This window comes from Gouania willdenowi, chromosome 16, assembly GCF_900634775.1.
Source record: "Gouania willdenowi chromosome 16, fGouWil2.1, whole genome shotgun sequence".
NCBI lineage: Eukaryota > Metazoa > Chordata > Actinopteri > Blenniiformes > Gobiesocidae > Gouania > Gouania willdenowi.
Window position 1 is genome coordinate 10,803,129 of NC_041059.1, and position 24,394 is coordinate 10,827,522.

General features: G+C 40.3%; 1 protein-coding gene across 1 annotated transcript in view; it reads right to left on the minus strand.

Moving 5' to 3' along the window:
- Nucleotides 1-2,735: 2,735 nt before the first annotated feature.
- The window catches only part of erfl3 (Ets2 repressor factor like 3), a 56,451-nt gene continuing 34,792 nt past the window's right edge, over nucleotides 2,736-24,394 (minus strand). Inside the window, exons 2-5 of the mRNA XM_028471490.1 lie at nucleotides 23,039-23,273; nucleotides 7,872-7,987; nucleotides 6,206-7,347; nucleotides 2,736-5,625 (exon numbers count right to left, since the gene is read on the minus strand). Coding sequence (XP_028327291.1) covers nucleotides 4,957-5,625; nucleotides 6,206-7,347; nucleotides 7,872-7,987; nucleotides 23,039-23,273 — 2,162 coding nt within the window. The 3' untranslated portion in view covers nucleotides 2,736-4,956. The remainder of the gene's footprint in view (nucleotides 5,626-6,205; nucleotides 7,348-7,871; nucleotides 7,988-23,038; nucleotides 23,274-24,394) is intronic.

The following is a 24,394-nucleotide window of genomic DNA, read 5'->3' on the forward strand; positions in this document are numbered from 1 at the left end:
TCCTAAACCTCATCCTGTATGGACTGTGAGACTGCCATTAAGTGTATAATAAAGCATCAATAAGAATAAGGCATGAATAAATACATAATAAGGCATCAATAAGTACTAATTAATGGTTAATAGGTGTTATATATCAGTACTCTTTACACCTCTGATTAAATCTATGTTTGGGCTTTGAAATAAAACGTTATTTGGAGAAAAAAAAAACCCTCAGAGCGATACAGATATAATCACGATGTCATGATTCATTAGCTTCCACTGTGTTCTATTAATAAATGAGGAGAAACTTTTAATATTTACCAACTTATTCTAAAAGATGGATGATTATTATACTTCATGTTGTTACGGCGGCCACGTGCAACATTACTGGCACCAAAAAAAAAGGACATAAAAGCATAATTTCCCACTTGGTACTGGTAATTGTCCTTTCAATTCAAGGTTGTTATTTTGCTTTGTCGTGTTCTAACTCTGTTATTATAGTGTGAAAAAGCCTGAAGTCTCAGAATGCCATATACAGTAAGAACATCTATTCTTCTTTTTCTTCTCCATCCTACATACAACACGTGTCTGTAAATGGGCTTATGACATCATGTTATAAGGCATGGCAGACAGAGTGCTTTTCTTTATGATTACTACATGTACAACCTGAGAAGCCTGTGTGTGTGTGTGTGTGTGTGTGTGTGTGCGTCAGAGACCTGGCTAAAGTCGTACTCTCGTAACTAGAAAAATGCACCAAAAGACTCCAAGAATCATTAAAAACAAACGCAGACAACAGCCACAAGGAGCCGTGGACACAATCCAAAGGCAACAAAAGAGGTTTTACATCAGCTGAAGCGTAAACACAAATAAAAGCTGACACTATAGGATCTTAAACAGAAACTTGTCACCGTCCATTTTTTTTTTTTTGTCCTGTGCAGGTGATGAGACATGTTTGTTAACTGGTAATTGATGAGTTTCAGGGCTTTCAAAAGACAAAATTGTGAGATGATGAGTCAGCAACATACTGTATGTTAATGTTTTTGGAGAAAAATCAGCATGAAATGCACAATCCAGATCCCATCTGGTTGAAACTTGGCGAGGTAATTGAGGAACCAACCCGACATTACCAAGTCAAATTTCATAAAGATCTGTCAATTACGAACAGAGATATACATTTTTTATAACCATTAATAATGATCCAGTAGGTCCAGTTGTATGTTCACCCCCATTTTTTTCAGAAAAATTGCAAAGAAATTTGCAATCCGGAATGGATCAAGATACAACTTGGTGGGGTAATGAAGGAACCAACCCGACACAACTGAGTCAAATTTCAAAATCATTCATGAATTTTTTAGTTTTTCTTTAAATTCACAAATAATTCCAGATAGGGAACTTTATTTATGATCCACAATCAGTATATTGATTCAGATCCATGGCCTAATGTCTATCTTTGGTTGTCTGAATTCTTAGTTTTGAAGTAATCCTGCAAGGAGACAAACAAATAAATGCTGGTGAAAATATAATCTCCTTGGTTGAAGTAATACAAATATATTTAATTCATCTCTAGATGTCATGAGATCAGCTGGTGGTTTATTCATGTTCACTGCACGTCTTTCCTCCCATTGGACAGTTCTGACTTTATTCTAATGTCCTTATGATTGAGCATGTTTTTGGAGACATGGCTCTAGTTTCCATATCTATGCTGATGATACACAGTGATACGTTGCCATGTCTCCTGGTGACACACGACTATTTAACAACTTTTTAAACATCAAATATTGAATGTTTTGTAGCTCAATCAGTAAAAAACTGAAGTGTATTAGTTATCGGCACAGAAACAGAATCACCAATCAGAATTAAACTCATTAACATGGGTGTCACTCATTGAAGTTCAGGGTTGATCTTAAGTGGACCGCAAATTTTAGGCGAGAAAATGAGCCATTTCAACATAATTGTCCCCAAGTTTACACTTAACACCACAAATAAATGATACATAAAGTATATACGGCAATAAGTGACAGATATCAGTCCATGCAGGATTCTCTCTTTAAAATGTCCTCTTTTTTTAATTTGGGGAAATTATGTGAAATAATTTCAAGAAAATTGAGTTCTTTGAACAATTTCAGATTTATTGTCCGAGTTTTTAACAAACCAGAAGAAGAGCTCACATCACTCCAGTTCATAATCACTGTCTCTGGCTCCCAGTTAGCTTCAGGATTGATTTTATGGTTTTTAAATGTCTAAATAACTCCGCTCCGTCCTATCTCTCTGAACTTCTTTTATCATACAAACCCACATAAACCCTGAGCTCCTCTGGCACAGACCTTTTAATTCAGAGCAAATACAAAAAACTCAGACAGTGTTTCAATGCTACGCTCCTTGTCTGTAGAACAGCTTGTCTGAGCCTCAGGGTTAGAGAGAATGTTGAAACTTTGATTTAAAATATTAAAACCCACCTTTTAACTCTTGTTTTTTCTCATTATTAACTGTTTTATTGCAGTGTTTCATCGGCTGGGATGGAAAAGTGTGTGACAAATGAGTAAAAAGTCCTATAATATGGCCATTCCTTTTTCAAAATAAAAGCATAAAAAGTGTATTCAACTCCTACAGGTCTGTCAGCTCTCTGTTGATTAGACACACAGTCAGAGGTTAATCCTTTGTTTACAGATAACCGGTTAATATAACTCTTCAGTTTGATGGTCGGACACAATTTAATATTTATGTATGGGAAATAAACAGACAGTGGTAATCAACACTGGGCTTTAAACTGGTTTTAATGAACCCTGATTACAACTTTAATTACAAGTTTTGAAAAAATAAAACAGGAAAGAAGAGAAGTTCAATGTTACATCATGGTATTAACTCTCATCTCTCCATCTGAGTGTTACGTAATGGCTCGGGGTGGGGGTGGGGTCGGGGGGTGGTAAGGGTTGGGTTAGAGGTGAAAGAGGAGAGACTGAAAGAGTCAGAAAATAGACCATTCTTTACACAGTAAAACATTACACGTCATTTTTTCTTCTTTTTCTAAAAAAAAAAAATGATACACCCCCATTTCGAAAAACTAAAGAAAAAAAAATATACAAGAGAGAGAAAGGTAATGACAAAAATTAAAATTACAATACAAAAACAAAAAAGGATAAAAATTACACTTCCTGTGCCCGTAAGATTTCCACCTCGCTGCCTCGTCGCCTTCAAACCCAGAGGTTATTTCACTGTCAGCATCAAAGTTACACATTCTAGTTATTTTACATCAGTAAAAACTAAAGACACCTAAAGGGAGGGGGTTTTAAAATCAGGGTATAGAGTCTTAGGCGTTCAAAGTGACATGACATTAAAAGCGAAATCTAACGGAGCCACGGAATAAAAATAATGCCGGGAGAGGAGGAGAATAACCTGATGACAACAATAAAAACAACAACCACAACGACGACAACGACAGCCTTTTACTGGCATCAGGGGGAAAACTGAGACACTTTCTGAGCATTCAATGTGTGACCGCTGAGGCCTAAAACAGGATTAAAAAGCGCCGCTGTTTGGATCGATACGTTTCACCCTGTGAAATCCTGACTGACGTACGCTAGCACAGGAAGTTAAGCAACACCTCACACTCAAGCAAGGATAACTTAAGCAGATGCCGCTGACACCTTTAGCTCAGATATGGGAACAGGCTGTAAGGCAGTTTGGAAACAGAAGTGACTCAGTGTGTGTGTGTGTGTGTGTGTGTGTGTGTGTGTTGTGACACATGCTCATGTCCGGACCATGGGGGTCTAATGAGGAAACATGATCAGCTCAGCTACACAGACCGCCTGCCATTCCTCCAGCTCAGTCTGGTTGCTAAACCAGGTTAAAGGTCCACGTTAGGGGGCGTGCACCAATCATGAGCAAACATTTAGGTTGGTTTCAATTGAGTATGCATAGATTTATAAGTGTTATAATATGGCGACTTCTCTACCTTACAGTTATGATTAAACACATTTCTACAGGCCTGAAGGAGGAGGAGGAGCCTAAAGCTGCTCGAGTGGATGGATCCCTGCTGAGTTCAGAGACGTTGCAGACAGAAAAGAAGTGTAAGCTGAGAGGTTAAAATCCAAACTTCTTAGTATCGACTGAGTGGGTAAACCCTGCACTCACACTTACATCAACTATATCTTTTAAAAATGCATCCTTCATCGAATAGTTTATTTTTGGGGTGTAGAGAGATAAGCTGTGTTTGTGTGTGTGCATGCTTTAAAACAAGGCATAGCGAAGGAGTGTCTGCATCCTCGGACTCTCACATTTGTGTTGTTAACAGACTCACACGTCTCACACACAGTGTCTAGAAGTGTGACAGAGCGGTCAGTGAGGGGACGCCTGTACAGGTGTGTGTGTGTGTGTGTGTTTGCTGGTTTAGTTTAGTTTAATGTGATCTATGGTAGCAAAGTCCTGGCTGGTGAATGACTGAGTCTGTGCGGTCGAGATTTGTAGGAGCTCATTTGTTCAGTGGGAAACTCTTCCTCTTCATCATCCTCGCCTCACTTTTACCTGGGCAGAATCAGGGTCCAAAGGTCTGAGAGAAAAACATCCACAAGCGTGCGTGTGTGTGTGTGTTTGTGTCCAATGATCCCTGAGTGGAAAAGACCAGGTTTGACCCCCTGCTTCGGATAGTCCTGATATTTTCTGGGATATCACAGTCACTCACATCACTGCGGGGGCTGTGGGTACAGGCACTTTAAGTCCCGTCATCTGAGGGGGGAAAAATGTGGGGACGATCATCAACGTCCTTGGTGTGTTGCTGAGCTTTTTGAGGGGTGGGCAGGGCGTCTTCTAAGGTGGGAGGGGCACTGGCCTCTTGGATGTCCCTGTGCTAAAGTTCAGCTGAAAGAGAATCATAGATCAGTCAGGCTTTGGGTGTGTGCGTATGCCTGTGTATCAGTCAGTGAGTCAATGCTGTGGGGGGCGGGGGAGATAGAGGAACCAGAACCTCCTGCTGGACTCCTATCAGCACTCCTTGTTCTCCAGGGACAGCTGTGCAGTGGCACGGTGCAGCTCAGCGCTAACTCTGCGATGCGAGGACAACAGTGTGGTTAAAGACCCCTCATACGTCAGTGGTGGGGGGCTGTCCCCATCTCCACTTCCTGTCCCGTCCCCCACTACATCCATCTGTCCGTTCCTCTGTCTCTCTCTCTCCTCCTCTGGCCGAACCTTTTTGTCGTCCGACTCCTCCTGCGAGGCCTCCATCCGCTGGTCCTCGCTCCAGCGCCTCTTGAAGCGTAGCTTCAGGGGGATGCACTTGGTCTGGTAGGGGGTCTGGTTCTGCGGCACGCTGGTCTCTGCAGGCTCCACGGGTTCACATTTGAGAACCGGCAACGGGCGATGGCTGTTGGCGTGTGAGTGCTGCAACGCTAAGAAGGGCAGTCCAGGCGGGGGAGGCGCAGGGGCTTTAAAAACATCCTCGTCCAGGTCCTCGTCAGGGGGAGGTTGATGCTGGTTGGCTTCAATGCCGTTAGAGATGGGGTGATGGTGATGGTGATGATGATGATGGTCCAACACTCTGGAGCGGCGAAGGGCGTAGAGCTCCATGTCCTCGTCTCTCTCGTCTGGATCATCATCACTGATGTCAGTCACCTCCACCTCCTCCTCAGACTCAATGTCAGAAATGGGCTCCACCTTTACGAGAAAAAAGAACAATAAAGATACAAAGGACTTACTAACACCATCCATCCATCATCCATCCAATCATAATTGATTTTAAGTTATATAGACGGTGGTTCAGGGGCCAAATACAGACCAATTTGACCTTAAAGCTGCAGGACGTAGAATACTCTCTCCGCTCCGTTTCAAAACCGAAACCGAAACTTATCCTTCCTTACCGGTATCTTTTGTGAAAGCTTTTAGCAACTTTTTCCTCAATAGAGACATAGTGACAAATGTATAGACTTTATCCTGTGTTATTGGAGAGTTTTCTGGTGTTTTAGAGACTCTGACATGAATGCACGTATCACTGAGTTATTGTCCTAAGCAGCTGCTGCTGCTGTCAGCTCGTTCACGCCTCTCTGTAAATTTGAAAATATGGGATATACCCAAAAAAGTTTGAGAACCACTGCAATAGACATTGTACAAGGTATGTATGATATTCTGACTTTTTTTTTTAAGTACCAGTAGTTTTTTGTCATAAATCAAAGTTCAAAGATAAACTTTTTTATTTTCATAAAATAATCAAAGAAAGGTTGAGGGTCCTGTTGTGTACCTTTATCTTGGGGAGTCCTGCACTGTTTAGGGACTGCGTTGATGACGATGCAGAAATGAGTCCTGAGCCGCTGGCTGAGCTCAGGTCGCTCCCAAATGACAGTGACGATCCGAGGCCTGAGGTGGAGGACATGGACCCGGACCCCGAGGACAGCGAGCTCTGCCTGAGTTTGCTCTGGCCCTCCCGCTGCTTCCTGCCCAGTGGGGGCGGCTGCAGCTTGAACTTGAAGGGAGACATGTGCGGGGGCTCCTCGCCCAAGTGCAGCGAGTGATGCATGGGGTGGGAGTGTGGGTGTGGGTGGGGGTGAGCTGAGTGAGGAGGGTGTGGGTGGTGGTGGTGGGCTGAGTGAGCTAGAGGTGGATGATGGTGGCGCTCTCCCGCTCGCTCTCCTCCGCCGACGGAGGCAGCAGCTCTGTCCGCTCTGTCGGCTCCGCCCCTTTCTGCCGTCAGCCCAGCCTTGTCGGCGTTGGGCCGGTGCGGCTGTGGGATGATGATGCTGGGGTACTGGAGGAAGGCTCTGGGACTCAACCCGTAGTTATACACTGACTGAGTGTGAGCCTGCAGGTAGCGCTTCATGTCCTCTGGGTTGAAGGAGAAGTGTGACCCTAACATGGGAGACAGAGTGGGTGAAGGTGTGTACGGGAGGTGTGAGGTGGGCGTCATGGAGAGAGCCGGGGACAGGGGCGGAGCCAGGAGCCCGGCTCCACCTGGCCCTGGTAGAGGGGACACGGGGAACGGGGACAGCTGCTCTTGGTGGATTCTGTGTCCTGCGGGGCCCCGTGAGGCCGGGTGCCCGGTGGGGTTTCCTGGCCCTCCGTACATCCTGAACAGGGATTCATGAGACAGACGCGGGTGGATGATATTCCTATAGCCTCCTCCGCTCACACCTCTGTCCCCCCTCTCCCCCCTGTCCTCCACCGGGCCCGTGTTTCCATCTTCTATCTCAGAGTTGACCGACGTGCCATCGCTGCAGTCGCTGACAGAGCCGCGGGCCATCCGCCGGGCCACGGAGCTGAACATGCCCCCAGGGCTACGCAGGTCCTCATTGGGTGAGAGGACTTCAGATGGAGTAGAGGGGGGGAAGCGGAAGTGAGTCCCTGCACCTGTGGGGACGGGAGGGGCACTCTGAGGAACACTGCTTCCTAAAGACATCAAGGAGAAAAGGGAAAAAAGGAGAATACTCAGCATTATTACACAGAAAACTGTTTAATATACTGCCTTGCACAATCCTAATGTAAAATAGAGAAAGCTCACAAAGGCAAGGCAAATTTATTTGTATAGCGCATTTCATACACAATGTGCTTTACATGATAAAAAAGTGCAACAGAAAACATTTAACAGTTTAAAAATCAATAAAACTTTTAAAATCAGCAGTAAAAACATTAAATCAACAACTTGATAAAAAATCTCCCTCTCAATCATACGCAGTAGAAAAAATGAAAATGTTCACATCGGACGCTGACTTCACCTCTGCTGGCAGTTTGTTCCACTTCTTCACAGCATAACAACTAAAAGTGTCACCATGTTTGCTGTGAACTCTGGGCTCCACTATCTGACCTGTGTCCATGGATCAGAGAGACCTGCTGGGTTCATACCTTAGTAACATCTCCCTGATGGATTCTGGACCAAACACATATAAACAAACAAACACACACAAAGTTCTTACCGGTGGAGCCCATGTCGATGAAGGGGTAATTGACCAAAACCAGTTTATTGAAGTTGAACTTGTAGGTGAACCTCTTTCCTTTGGTTTTATGAAGTATCCTCTTGTTGTAGTAATATCTGAAAGGCAGCAGAAAACAGAATTTGACATACAATCATGACGCTGTAAAAAAAAAAAAAAAAAAAAAAAGAAATCAACAACTTTAGTAACATTTACGGAATCAGGATTTTCTTTATAATTTCAACTGATCACACGGTCTGTCGCTCCAATCAAACACAAAGAATGGTGCGTTATAGGGCAATATAGGCCCCGATTTTGATTTCAAGCATGTATACCATAAATTTTTCTAAAAGAGTTGACTATTCATATTTACTCAAGAATAAGAATTATTATTTAAATAAACTTTGTATTGTGTGCTGGATTTTAATATGTAATGTATGGAATCATTTTTAGGGCTGTCACTTTAACGTGTTTGCGATTAATTAATTACAGGAAAAAATAACGTGCTAAAAAAATAACGCAATTAATCGCATTTTTTTTTTTTAGCACTCCAAACAGTGCGGAACCTTTCTTATTTTAAGAGTTCCCGGTATACACACAATACTGATGCACAGTCTGCAGTACAAGACGGGAGACTGCCGAGCTGCTCAGCTTTGTTTGTGTTAATTTTGGCTTTTAAAAACATCGGATGGAAAACTAAAGCCTATTTGATATGCAAACTGTACAAGAAAGAGTTTGCCTTACCACCTGAGCTTCGCAGCCTTCCCTACCCCCTGAATGTAGCGGCTAGTGCGGACAGCTAGCACGGATACTCAGACAGTGCTAACTGCTACATGCTGCGAGCTATTATTTTGAGATTGACTAAAGCATCTCTTCTAGTCTGTTAAAAACAAACAATAAATGACTTTATAAAGCCACATTGTCATTATAAATCAACGTTTTGATCTGCCACAATAATGTAATCTAAATAAAAATAGCTGAAGTTAACGGCATTTCTCAGCAATTTTATTTGCAATTTTATTAAATAATTACAGAGCATGATTAATTAATCACACAATTTTTTTAATCTCTTGACAGCACTAATAATTTTATATCTGAATCAATTATTAGTAGACTTAATTTTTTTGTATTACTATGTTGTGAGTATTTCGGTTAATGTTGTTATGTATTATGTATGCTTTTGGTTATTGTGTTTTATTTTGGTTATATTTTCTTTTCTGTGTGAATGTTGTTTGTACATCTAATTTGTTTGTTGTACTTCAGAAATGTCATGCATATATAGTCTGTGATGAAGACCCCAGGAAAAATAGCAGTATAGCTAATGGGGATCTAAATAAAACAAACAAACAAACAAATAAACAAATTGAACCGCACTCATATCCACACATCTTTAAAGCTTGGATTTTTTTTTTTTTCTTCTAAGCGTCACTCACACTGCAAAAAAGAAAAAGTTACCAAAACTCATACTTGCTCCACTATATTTCTAAGTTTTGATTCAAAACTAAAAAAGTTTTGAGATGAAATGATATTTGTTTGGCCAACTACTTATTATTTGTTCCAGCAATTTATCAAGATTTGTTGTGACTTTAATATTTGAATTCTACCAACTAAAAATTACAGAAAGTCAAAGTTGTGGCAACTCACTGTTTTTGCTTCATAATAATACTTTTCATATGTTTAAGAACTTACGGTTTTCAGTTTTACCAACTAAAAATGACAAAACAGAAGAGTTGTGTCAATTTACTAGGAAGCTAATAAAAAGCAGCATAAAAAGTTTAATAGGCGAGAGCTTTTGTAGCGATTTCTCCAGATCTTAAAAGGTTTCAGACGACGTTAAAGTTTTAAATGCTTGAATCCAGATGTTTGCGTCATTCTAACAGTCTTTCCGCAACAGAAAGTATTTTACTCGGTACATACAGCTCAGCTCTCACAAAAACAAATACTTTGTTCCTTGAAATTAGTGGGACTATGACAGATGAGCCTGCACCTTTTAATAAACACAAGTCTTTCATGGCCGTGATAGATATTGGAGAGTGTTGTATGACATTTGCACAAAGCAGACTCAGAGAAGAGGGAGGAAAGAAGAGATGAGAGAGAATAGACAGAGGAGCAGCGGAGGACAAATTAGGCAGCATGGTGATGTTGTGTGTCAGGATGAAGCAAATAATGCTGAGATCAGAGGTCGTCAAATGTTAGCTTATCCCAAGTCAGCCTGGATTGTGTGGTAGACGTTTGTTGTGTCCAAATGCTTGGTTTGGTTTGGTTTATTGGTCAGTCAGAGCATACACAGTCTACACTCTGATCAGACCAAAGAAAAAGGGGCAGAAGCCTCAGCTTATGTTTAAACTCCATCAGTTCTGATTGTTGGAAGCACCGAGAGACGTTTGAGGAAACAGTGCATACATTTCTCTTCTCTACCTAACTCAGTCGCTGCGCTGCACTCACAGAACTATTCACGCTACTTTTATGTGACCCCTCCAAGCTGATTTTCGTAAAGGGACCACATCCTGAATGTGGTTTAAAAACTAGTGGTTTGAAAGAGTGTTGGAAGCACCAAGAGACGTTTGAGGAAACAGTGCATACATTTCTCTTCTCTACCTAACTCAGTCGCTGCGCTGCACTCACGGAGCTATTTACGCTACTTTTACGTGACCCCTCCAAGCTGATTTTCTTAAAGGGACCACGTCCTGAATGTGGTTTAAAAACTAGTGGTTTAAAAACTACAATTCAGAGTCAGAGATCACCTGAAAGAAGCAACAATATATAATTTAATCACACATTTCAGCTTTAGAGAAAGAAAAAGTGTGTTTAACAAAGTAAAAAGACTGTGTGACTAAAAGAACTTGAAGTTTTGCTAATCAGCCTTTTTGTTTGATGTAAATTGTACTTAAAACCAGTTTTATAAATTTCTTACATAAATCCAAAAATTTTTTTGAAAAGTACCTTGACTTAAATTATCTTTTATCTCTTTTTTCAATTTACGGCGATTATTTTAAGTAGGTGAATTGGCTTGTTTTACTGGTAAATAACATTAAAATAGTCTAAATGATCTGAATTTAAAAAAAAAAATCACGTTAAAATCGAGATTGTGATTTTACAATGAAAAAATTGTGATGCGATTTTTTCCCCCCCATATCGCCCACCCCCAATACATATACAATATTAATTGATAATCAAAGCAAAAATAATATACAGTACATATATACATATACAATATTAATTGATAATCAAAGCAAAAATATTATACATATATGCATACTGTACATAGTCTTGATACTGACAAACAGAATAATGTTTCAAGGAGAGAGAAAAAAATGTAATTAAATTAAAAAAAACACTTTACTACTCCCTTTTATACACTCTTCTGTAGCTCAGAATCACTTCTGTATTTTCCATCATATTATCTTTGTACCCTTTTTTAAATCAACACATTTCTACTATATTTCAATTCATTTGGTAACGCATTCCATAGCTTCACCCCACAGACAGATATACATAGACTTTTCATGGTTGTGTTGTGGATGGGCTGTTTCCAGTTTAGATCACCTCTGAGGGGATAACGCCCCTCTCTTTCTTGTGTTGTTTAATGTGTCGAACATACCATGTGCAGATTGTGCGGATGTGGTAAATGGGACCTTTTAGGTCAAATAAAAGAAATGCACAACAACTCATTAAGCCTTTCATTTTGCGAGATGGATTGAACACATCCCTTTATGTAACAGCAGAGCAAAGCCACCAATAATTCAGTCCATCTTTATCTGTTTATGTAATAGCTATTCTCTCTCTTTCTCTCTCCTATGCGTTCCCGGTCCTGTGGCTCCTGCCTACAGTACAAGGCTCCGTCTTTATTAACCTTTGTCCACTTCAGCTTTTTATGTAACAACTCTGCTTTCTTCCCCACTTCCACATCCACTTTATGTAACCTCTCAAACCCTGGCTGACAAGCATCACACACTGAGGCAAAGTAAAGAATAAAAGATGAAAAAAAAAAAAAAAAAATCTGTTTCTCCATTAGGGAACGGAAAAGCTCGTCAGTGGCATTCAAGCTACCACCTGTGCTTTCAACATCACATCTTTCAATTAGAAGTTTCATTTGAACATCTGGCAATTTAAAAGCTCTCATCTAAAAACAAATTTTCAACACAGCCCAACAAAGCGGCCTGACCGCATCCGTCATCAAATATATGAAAAGTGTCTGAAATAAAGTGATGCCTTTAAGTCTGTGTCTGAGGAGAAATTTTGCTTGGATGCACAATATTTATTGAGCTAATTTACTTGAATTATTTGGGAAAGGAAACTATAGCACCAAAAACAATAAGGAGAGATTAAAATTCATGTGTGCATTTTTTCTTTTGTGATCCTTCGTATGTATGTATGTATGTATGTATGTATTAATTCATGTCAACATGTCGACACTAATATCAACATAAAATCCATGTTTTGTGTATTAGCACTTTAAATTACTATACCTTATAAAGAATACCATAATGTTTTGCATCGTTTTGCACATCTAAAAAGGTGTTTCCTTGTGAAAGTAACTAGTTAATGCTCCTAGGGACGATATATATACATATATAGTTTTAAATCAGATAAAGACAGTGTAGGCCTCATAGATCAATGAATCCAAGATAATTTGCTCGAAAAACAAGAAGTAAAAGATTAAAATTACTGCTCGATGGTTTGTTTTGATATCCATCCACTCAACACATTTCTGGTGTTTTCATGGAATGAAAGTTGCGGCAAAAAAAAAACGGCAGATGATTATTGTAGGGTTTACATGGAAAGAACAGAATCCGGCTAAAATTGAATGTCTCGCGGAGTGAGGCGATATCACTGGGAATACTGGGAACAAACCAGAACAAAAATGGTGTCAAGCGAATCACGTTTCCATCCACAGGATTCCACATCCCACAATGCAATGTACGAAAACTTTTCCAACAATAGGAATAGGAGTGTTGACAGCAGAGATAAAAAAAAGTGGAAATTCCACATAATTCCTCTAAATTACACAAAAATTGGTTACAAAATCAATAACTTTTTAAGTACAGATCCATCAGAGACTAATATTAAAAACTATTGTACAACTGATGGTAAAAATGTTCTTCTTCCCACCTAAAAACTGTGGCCTACTTGAGATCAAACAGGTCCATATCTGGCCCCTGAACTAAAAGGAGTTTGACATCCCTGTCATCCATCTTCTTTTCAAGCCAATTAACTTTGATTTATTGATCTATGAGGCCTAAACTGTCTATATCGGATTAAAAACAAAAAAAGGCCTTAACAGCTATCATTTTCTAAAGTAAAGGTGAAAAATAGACAAAAATAAAGAAAAAATAATTTAAATACTTTTGTCATTGATATAACAGTAGCTGGTTTTACTCACTAAGATTCAGAAATTATTTTACTTCATGGGCAGAAAAGGGAAAAACACTATTTGTGTGAATTTGACATGAGGCCTACAGATATCGTAATTCCATTATTATGCCTGTTTCTCGTCCAACGACCTGCTATCCATACTGCTAGCACTAGTTAAGTGATGAGTGCTGGCAAAAATCAGGGGTCTGCAGGGCACGTAGGTAATGTAGAGTTAAACTGAACCTATTGACCATCATTCAGCAGAAGAGTAGTTATTGGTCGTGTGTTGGGTGAGGACGTGTACAGATAACCCCTTCTTATGCTTATTAAGCAGACTCGTAGGACCATTTCTAGTCTGGGAACAGACTGTTGCTTCTTTTTCTATGCTTGTTCTCTTTACATCCCTGTGATACCCCGACTCCCCCCACTTTCCCATTAATCTGCCTCCTCCTCACAACTCCCTCCACTCATCCCCTGGGGAAACAGGAGAGGGTGAGAGAGGGAAAAGAAGGCGCAGAGAGACAGGACAGGCCTGCACCACTGAAAATATTGTTTACGCCATGCAGGCACAAAGCAGCATGTAATTTCTGCTCTAGGGGAGACACTCACAGGGGCCGGGGCAGTAAAAGGAGGGGGGTGACAGGGGGTTCAGAGGCAGTTGGGAGCGAAAGGACGGACAGACACGAGCGGACAGGAAGTCGAGCAGAATTAAAGCCATGACAGGACTGTGATCGAATTAGGCAGTGATTGAAAAGTCAACAAGCTCTACTGCTGCTGCACAAGAGAGGATTCATTGTTAATATGATTTTAAGGTTTGGAAAAAGGAACTAAACACATCGAAACATAACATTTTACAGGTAACAAACTTGTTTAAGATCTCAAAGACAGACTTTTCTCCCCAGAGAACCAAACTTTGACTGCTTCAGTATTTATTGAACACTTAAACCCTTCATTGGATGGTTTCATTGAACATTGTGAGACTTGACTGTGTGACCACTGGCTTCAATCCATGAGTGCCACCTATCATTCTTCTAAGCAGCCCAGTCACAAACCAGTAAATCCAAGATAAGGTGAATTCCTTGTTAGAAAATCTTTAGGGTTTTATTTAGAACGTCTTTAAATATAAATGCTGACGGTCAAGTCAATAAAGTTAGATCCCTGTTAAGTGAAAAACCAGTAGTTAGGAACTTGTACTAGAATTTAATGAGTAAGTTTTTCAGAATTGTTGAGTGTTGGGATTTTAAAAAAAATCACAGTGCGAGCTACATGAAAATAAAACTGTAAGTGGTCCACTGGATACAAAAGTAGTGCGTAAAGCAAACTCGATCTTGTAATAAAGGAGAACTTTAACAAATGAAAAACACGTTCTGGACGGTTTCTCCAAAGTATATACTGCAGTGTCCTCATTTCATATCTTTGTTTTCCAAATAAAGTGGCAATTAGATGTGAAACACACATACATCCCAAAGGCCCAAAATATCAGAATGAGAGCATTTGTTTGTGGCATTAGCTTTTGGTTTAAAGAAAAATACCTATCAAAATGTGTGTAGAAATATGAAGCATAGACTTGCCTTCTTTTCTCCAAGTGTTCATTCACATTGTTAAAGTTAAGCTTTGTGGCATCAGAAGCAGCTTCTACCCCACCCCACCCCACCCCTCGCCCTGTCCTGTCCTACAGTCAGACGGTCTTTGAAGAGCATTCAAACTCTTCACTTCAAAAAGGAAGAAAGAGATTCTTTGAGTGCCTGCGTTTAGCTGCCCACCGCACTTGCCTTACACGCACAAGTGCACGCGCGCACACTCCTCCACTGTAACTCTGTGCTGGGTAGCTCAGGCACAGCTGAACACTCAAAGCTGCATGTGTAACCCTCTTTGAGTTAGAGCGAAAGAAAGGGTAAAAACAGATGCTCCAAAACTGGATTCAGGCACAACATTGAGTGAAACATAAGTTTTTTTTTTACATCAGGGATTAAGATGATTGCAAAAACATGCCAACATTACAATCAAAGAAGAAGAATGCATAACAAACAGTTTTAAATCAATAAATCTAAACCACCTAAAGCATTTTAGAAAGAATAACTGTGTAGTATGTGCCAAATATAGTGTATATACAAATCATTACAATCCTCGAGAGGTCCTCCCTTATGTACTAATCAAGACTATTCTTCTGCTTTCCAATTTTCCAACACAAAATGCCAATCTTCTCAAACTCAGAGACGAAAAGGCCCAACTATGTTTGGAAAAGTAATGATAGTAAACACAAGTGAGCTTGTATAACATTACAGAAACAGAGCAGCAAGCAGCAAAAACCTGCTTGATACAAAACTGTTGAAATGATTTGTGGTTTCATCCTCACTTTCAGTCATTAAAAGTGAAAGAAATCTAAGTTGGAGACAACCTCATGCGTACACCTTGTGTTTTGATGTATTCACTATTGGTTTTTGAGCAAACCACACACAGAACTCTTCTTTTACCTTTGTGTGGGGTCAGTGTCAAATTAAAATTTTTTATGTGTGTACACCAGAAATTGTAACCCTGAGAGCCAGATTTATACTGACCTTTCATTTCTAGCTTGCAGGAGACATTAAATTACATAAATTTCAATATCGAAATATCTTAAATACCTCCTGATGAAAGCATAAAAACCTTTCAGAAATATTTGAGTGTTTTTTTTCCTCGAAATTCATGCGTTTCCATTGCACTATTTACATTTCGTGTATTTCTAAGGGTAAAGAAAACATGGCTTGTGGCAAGAGAGTTGCTCACTGCTCACCCCTTAAACAATTCCCCCAGTGCAGAGAAGAGTTTCATCATGGAACAAAGTTTGAAATACAACAGCAAGTATACTTTGTATTTTAACAAGATCATTAATGCGGCTGCCAATTTCAGACATGATATCACACGTTACTCATTTCTGTGCATATTTGACGGGGATTTGTCTCTGATTTAATTGATTGCGTTCCTCTGCATTTACTGTTTGATATTTAGTAGCACCATAAGCCCAGGATGCACTGGTGCTAGGACAAGAAGGCCTGCAGCCACTGTAACACACCTGTTACCTCCTCGTCAACCCACTGCTTCAAACTTTAGATAATCGGAGGACCCGACAGATCACATAAGATCACTGCCTTTTCACAAGTCTGTGTTGATTTTAAACATTTAATAAACAGATCAACCGTACTTTACCAGCCTACTGCGTAGTCTCAGCAAATCTGTGTCTTCTTCCATCAGCAATACTGAGGTGAGGTGTCTGTTGGTGTGAGCTCAGACGTGTCCTGACTCCCGCAGACAGGCTGTGATGGTGCATTTCCTCTCTCCTCTTGGCCTCTCACTGCTTTTTCTTCGCTTCTGTAACATCTGTCTCTGCGACGCATGACAACTTGCTGTCTCTAACTTGATTTTCATGTATTAGCTGATACCCGGAGCTTCTGAGAAATCCACGTTTATGTATCATTCTTTTGAAATGCAAAAAAATACCTAACTAGTCTTTTGCTATGGTCTACTGCCGGTGGTCATTCATTTACATCAATGTATATAAGTCCCGCCTTCATCCTATAGACCCCTACACAAATGCAAGAAAGCGCCGACTTTGCCCAGCCAATAGGCTTCGACTTCCTGGAGCGGGCCATGGTCAATCAAAGTGAATGCGCGTGCACCGTCACAACAGCAAACCGCTATCACTGAGCAGCATCATGGAGGAGTGCTCAGAAACTCCAGTTATCCATTCCACATTTGCCAACGTATAAAGCTTCTACTAAAAAAGAAAAGTCCGGGTGCAAAGCTTATGGATAAACGTCTTTGTGACAGCAACAGAATTTATCTCGGAGCTGCTTTTCACAGGTGGAGGGACTTGCTGCTTTTAAAAGGAATCCGAACAGACAAGGATTTCGCGACATTTCTCATGGACAGTTAATAAACATGTTTTATTCTAACGTTATGACACTAACAATAAATGTGTAGTTTTTGTAGTTATGCGTCTTTGTTATGTTTTGCAACGCACGTGCACAAACGGAGAGGGATAGCTTCTGATAGATTGTCAGAGGCAGGGGAGGAAGTAGAGCTGTTGAGGGCGGGACATCGAGACATTCTCTCAGAAACTCCAGGTAGCAGCTTTATCCTTTACGCCACAACTACCAAATATATAATATACTTTTTCTGACCTCCACATGTACCCTTCCTTTTTTTTTTTAAAGTCCCTTTTCTTGTATTTTTACTATGATAAGTGTAAAATGTCATTGGTCAGCAAAATCCAATTTCTAGGTGGACTGTGAACTTTAATAGGAAACGTGTGCAGATGTGTGTCCAGCAAAGTCTTGTAAATTTTTTTGGTGCAGCAACATTTTCAGATTTAGAGCAACACTACTACCCTTAGAAATGTGCCAAATCTAAATAGCACAATAAAAACTGGTAATAGAAACACCCAGATTTTGAAAAAAAAAACACAAATATTGCAAAAAGTTGTTACGCTTCCATGAGGAGGTATTTCAGATGTTTTGATATTGAAATGCGTTGCAAAAGCGCTATAAAAAGACCTTTTCCGCAAACACATGTCACAGGTTGTGACGGACCTGGTCACATGACCACTTCTCTCTAGGTAAACATGACGTGGTATGTTTAAAAAGAAGAGGAGACCGGGACATTTTTAGTGTTATACTTTCCACATCAGATGTGAAACAACAAAAGAATACGGAGTGTGATATGGAGGTTTGGAGCGTCGATCTTGCTGCACCAACGTCTTGTGAGATGAGATTTCACAGGAATTGCGAGGCTCCTGCCCAAAACAGCTTTCAATGGAAACGCGTTCAAAGCGCAATAATACTTTGTCGACATTTGGAAATATTGCTTTTATTTTGCAAAAATCTGTAATGGAAACCCAGCTTCTGATGGTGCCTATGGTCAGAACACAGACAGTTCTGGGGAAAACAGTTTCTATTGGTATGTGTCATATTGCTCCACTCCCAGTTAAGATTTAAAAAAGATTTCCAGCAGCCTCCTTCCCTGTGTATGTACCGCTGGGCTTTGCCTATTGTCAGGCTTTAAATAGGAGCTGACTCTGACAGGAAGTCAGGATTACAATGCTCCCCATGCTTCCCATGTTTATTTTCTGCCTCTTTCGTCAGCCTTGTGCTGTACCCAAATACACGCCTGATCTTCCTCTCTATGCAACAACGTACACCAGCTGCCTACAATCAGGTGTGTGTTTAATCTACACACACAGGAGCCCTTTGTGTGGGAGACAGGTTTGATGAGTGTTTCACGAGTCAAAAGGGTAAATAAATTTGTTGAGCTTGTGCACCAGGCAGAGAGGGAGATGGGGTGTGATCATATAGTTTCTATATGTGCAGGGAGGCGTGCGGAGTATGTGTGTATTTGTGTGAGGAGGACGACCAGGTCAGGGTCCGATTAGGCTGCTCACATGGCCTGTAGTAGGAGCAACAATATAGCTGTTAGAGTGTGTGTGTGTGTGTGTGTGTGTGTGCGTGTAATTTGTTTGCTCACCGGCCCACACTGAGAATAGAGGCTCTATTCAGTCAGAGGCAGAGTTACACACAGTAGTCATGTATGCTGAACACATCCATACAGCACTCAAAACGGAAAAACAATGCACATCGACGTACGCTGAACATTGCGTCCTGTCCCCGACTGCTCCCTCTGCACTTTCTCTGGCACTAGGTGTTTCCATACAATGCGTTGCTGTTTACAGAGACCCTCTGACCCACAAACAGGTCCGGCCAGCACAGGCACTCACTGCATGTGCACATGCAGCCATATTTTCATCGAAATGTTTGTGAATTTATGAGCTTCTTTCAGCTGTGTTAGCCAGCCGCTATAAAAAGGAACCAAGCAAACGCTCCAAACATGCGCAAGTGAGTATGTTGGCGCAAGGCTCTGCACAATGGTGCATTTGTGCACATGAATGTGCACATGTGCTGTGTTGTTAATCTTTGCCAGCTGTGCGTGGCAGTCCCCGCTGACCTCTGACCACTGTGTTTAGAGCCAATGCTAGCTGACAGACAGAAGGGGGCCAGGAGGTCCCTCTGTGCTGGGACCTCTTAGTATGATTACTCCATTTAAACCAGTGGTCCGCAAAGAATGATTGGCGACAGGCCTAATTTCCCCTACTCTCCAGCGGTGATTAGTCCATTTCACAGAGGCAAGGTAATTTGGAAGAAAATGCTGATTTTTTTAAAATTTTTTATTTATTTCCTCAAGCAAAAACTTGAAAGTGTGCTTCACTGACCTGAGTTTACACACAAATACAGATATTTTCTCTGTCTTCCAGCTTCCTGTGTATTAGTAAATATCTTTTTGCTGTTTAAATATGTTAGCTTCTTTGAGTCCCCCCCCCAAGGCAGCTGTGGTTACAATAGTAGCTTACCACCACCAAGTGTGGAGTGAAAGAATAATGCAATGCAATGTAAAGCACTTTGAGTGTCTATGAAAAGCGCTATATAAAATTAAACGCGTCATTATTGCGCCAACAAAGCTGCAGCACAAAAAGTAAATGGGTAAGATTTTATGTAAACTATCCACAAATGTTCGAGTTAAGCTTTCAATGGCTTGCAGCAGTGATAGGAATCAATAGAAACCTTGGCCTTGCATGCATATTCATCTTACATCTCTTTGAAAAAGGCTGCAGGGGTAATTAAATTATAAAAGTATCAATGCTGGGCTGAAAGACTAACAAACAAGAGAGGAATACTTGGAAGAGAGAAGAAACTCTTGTCATGTGAGAAAGCTTTCTGATAGACGCTGCAGTGGCCATAACAGGTGTAAAATGTTAGTAAGAAGTGAAACCATCCGCTCGCTTTGGGCTTGGTGCAGATTATGATGACATCAAAGTTTGTTTTTTCCTTCTTTTTCAACAAGTTTGAGGGCTAGATAATCCTAGTCCTGGAAGGTCCCTGACTTGCATTTTTCTGATGCGTCCCTGCTCTAACATACACCTTATTACAGCAAATGGCTTAACATCAAATACAGCATATCATGACGTTATCAGTCGAGATGGGTGACAATTCATGAGTTATTTCAAGGTGACATCTCATAATCTACCTCAGAATCTACATTTTTTGTAGAAACAGTTTTGTCTAATGACAATGTTCTGTGTCCTGTATAGTGACTAAGCAGAGAAGTGCTCAGGAATGCTGTGAAAAAAGTCAAGAATGTTAAGTTTCTGACAAGGTCAGCAAAATCCTCAGATCCTAATCCAATCAAGCCTCCTGTGAATGCGCTCCACCCACTGAGGCCTTTACTCACAGATAGGAGCATTTGAAGAATCTGCTGCCATCTTGGTTCCAGATACCATAGCATACTTTTTGAGTTATTGTAGCAAGGTATAGGCATGTGGTTATAATATTCTGGCTGGTCAGTGTACACTTCCAAAGTGTAATTGTACTTCTCTCCACAGGGGTGAGAATCTCCCAACAGTCGGGGGAGCAGGAAGCCGCGTTGGTACATGGGCCGAGGCCGCTGGTGACGGAAACTCAGTATAATTGCACACCGCTGCACAAAATATGGCACCCCTGATCGGGGGAATTTCCACCATGTGCATAGCAGACAGGAAACAAAGGCCCAGTGATATGAAGAACAAACAAAGCACACCTTTTAAAGTATGCGTGCATGTGTGTGTGTGTGCGAGTAGACTAATTGCCACATGCATAGTGTGGTCTCCATTATTATCCGGCTCCAGGTTTTTACCATATGAAGGGCATGGGGCTTTCCTGCTTCCCTGCTGTTTATTCCAGATGGGGAATGTTAGTATACACACTAGAACTGGCCTGATTCTTTTTAAACTTCGTCTGTCCCTTGTCCAATTACCTCTTTAGCCACGTTAGAACAGAAATGCACCTCAGAAGACTTTGTTTCCAGTGACAGCTTTGGTGTCATACTAGGTGATGACTTGCACATGATTGTGTAATTTATTCCTGAGAAGATTTTGTTTAATTAATGGGTGCAGAGGATAATGACTTGGCTCTAAGATGGACAGGTGAAGATGTGAGTGGGAGGAGGAATAAGAAGTCCAGATCAGAAAGGTCACACAGACCTACTACATACAGTATAAGAACTTACTGCAGCCTAAGCTCCAAATCTGTTACAGCTCATCAGGATGGAACTGCTATAAATAAACTGGCTGAACACAAGTATCCCGATCCGCATTCTCTTTCCGTCTAATTTAAGAACTTCTAAATCCAGATTGCAATCCTGAGTGTTTGTGTATATAACATGTAGTCCGTGTTAATTCTCTGTGTCCACAAAAGATCCAATCTGTGACACAAGTTATCTTAATCTCACCCGTGTCTCTGAATTCACTAAGCCTTTGCAGCCCAAAATAAGCAATACAGTACATTTCCATCCTTTAATGACCTGCACCGCTTTCTTTTAATGTCCTTAGCCTAATCTCTGCTCTGTTTACCAGAACACTACATGGCAAGGCACCAGTACTGTGATTAAGAAGTGAATGGGAAACACACAGTTGAGTTTGTAGTATCAATAAGATTTATGAGATTCCAACAATGGATAACAGATTTCCATTTATATATTATCAAGCTATTATAATTTTGTATTGTCCAAAAATATGAATTTATAAAGATCTAGAAAACCTGTACATGTTTAGGAAAGCTGCCATTTATAATAATAATCTTCACTATCATTTTGCACTAAAATTCTTTCAAACCACAGGATTAGATTATTTTTTCTTTCAGGATTAAGAAAACTGAAGAACTAAACATGAGTAGCCTTCACGTGGGTCAAAGTTGGTGATTCATTATTTACCTAACACCTAATGAAGGCCTTCATATCCAATGTGTCCACAGGACACACATTTTATGAGTGTGGTCTAAATTGGAAGATTACAGAATCTCCTGCTGAGCTATTATTAGTTACATATGAATACAATTACAATCAAATTAGGAAGCTGACATCAAAAGACCAACCCCACTGCTAAACAATCACAGGAATGTCCGCGGAGAATTAAACAAACAAAATGCTAGCGTTACCACTGCAGTAAAACACATTATTTTCTCCACTTAAAAAGAAGGAACAAAAACAAAACAAAACAGTTGGATTTGTAAGGCTCTAAAAGGATTTTGATCTAATGGCACAAAGGAGGGACTGGCCCAGAAGGGTTAGTGTTGTAATAAACCTTTCCAGGACAAACTCGTGTTCGGCCAATGAGGCGACACTCACTCAGGTAAACGCGTTGGCTCCTTTGCTAATTAAGATACTAGAGAGTCTTCTTAGTATTAAGGGATAGCACTAAGTACACCTCAGTATAAATAGGTCGAAGCTGATTGTAAATCAAGAGCTAGTCTGAAAAAATTCCAATATTGTATAGAGAAAACTATTTTATGGCTAAACCATTGATCAGTGCAATTACCGAGGTAGCTTTGAACGGAAACTATTAAATAAAACGGATTTGTAAAGTCATGATTGTTGTGCTTCCTTTCAATAATAATTAGAATGGCTGCTGAGAGAAGAGGTATTCCTTACGCTGTTTCGTGAATCACTTCTCAGAACTGTTTAGGATCTTGCTTGCAAGTGTCATCGTGCAGAGATCTCCCTTACTTAAGATTAAAGACACACCACTAATCTTATGTTACAATTTAGATTTCAACACTTAATCCTTCATAGTGTTATGGGCCCAGTATTGATATATGATCATCTATTAGTTCACTGTGGCAATGTGCTTGCCAAAAGTTCTTCTAAGGAAAGACTTTATGACGGACTGTTACATGACTAGTATGTAAACTGACAAAAATGTAAAGCCAAAAATACATTAAAAAAAACAATTTCAACATGTTATTTGGTTCTCATACCTCAGTGCTCTGCTTAGCTTATCGTAGTTCATCTGTGGTTTACACTTCCTGGCCCCCCATAGCCGGGCCACCTCGTCCGGGTCTTTGATGACGAACTCCCCGTAGTCCCCTTGCCAGGCAATAACATCATGATACTCCTCTTTTCTTAGTAGCTCCAGAATGAAATGCCACAGCTGGATCTGTCGGGACCCTGGGCTGGACTCGGGCTTGTAGGCCCATTCTGGAAAGGCTAACCCTGAAAGAGACCACATATAAGAAAGAAGGTTTAGTGAACGATATCAACACATTTCCAGGAATAGTGAGGAAAATTCAATATCAAGTAAACTCTCGACATATACATGAGACACACATACAAAACAGAGTAGTGATTTAAAATTCAAGGATTTTAAGTGTTTGACCGAGTACAGTTCATCATTATGACTTGGCAGGTCCCTCCTACATATTATTGTATATGTTACAAGTTCTTTTTAATAATTTATTTAAGCAGGTAAGTGAATGAAAAATGGACTTTACTTATAAAGCACTTTATACCACATGTGGACTCAAAGGGCTCTACACTGATAGTCGCATTCACACAAATTCATACACCCACAGTGATTGAGTTTCCATGTAAGGATCCAGTCCTCTATTGAGAGTAACTTGTGGTTCAGAGTCTTTGCTCAAGGACACTAAGGGACACGGACAGCTTGGATTGAACACTAAGTCCCATTGAGGTTTAATTTAATTTAACTAAAGATAAATTTCCAGAATAAATATTGTATTTCTACAAACAAAATGACTATCATAAAGCCCACTTTTTGCAGTTCAGTTCAGCATATGCAAAGCCCTCAAATTCCTCTCATATAGTCATTCTTTCCACTGACAAAAACAGCGTCAGTTGATACTCATGTTTACTCTTTATTTAAGTCCACCTACTACTTGGTGGAAACGTGTGGGATTGTAGGCGTGGCCAATGTGACCATTTATACGAGTCTATGTGCTGCTCATTAACATAGGCTTTTGAAGGGTGTTTGTGTGCATCTTAGTGCAAGTCACCCATTGACCTTATGTCATCAAGAAAACAGAAGAATCATATTTAGTCATTTGGACTAAATGTCTTTCACAAAACTTCTGGATATTTTTATACACGATAGAGATGATATCATCAGCAAAACAAAACTGAATATGCAAAAATCTTGTTTGGTGTTACCAAGATTTTGGTGGCCATCATGTAAAAACTAAAAATAATAAATTAGAAGGTTTTTTCTTGCATCTGTAGCTTTTCAATTTTATTGTAGAATAAAAAACAACTATACACTGAAAGTCTACCCTTGAGTCAACAAAACAGAACAGATTGATTTACAACCTCAATGGCTT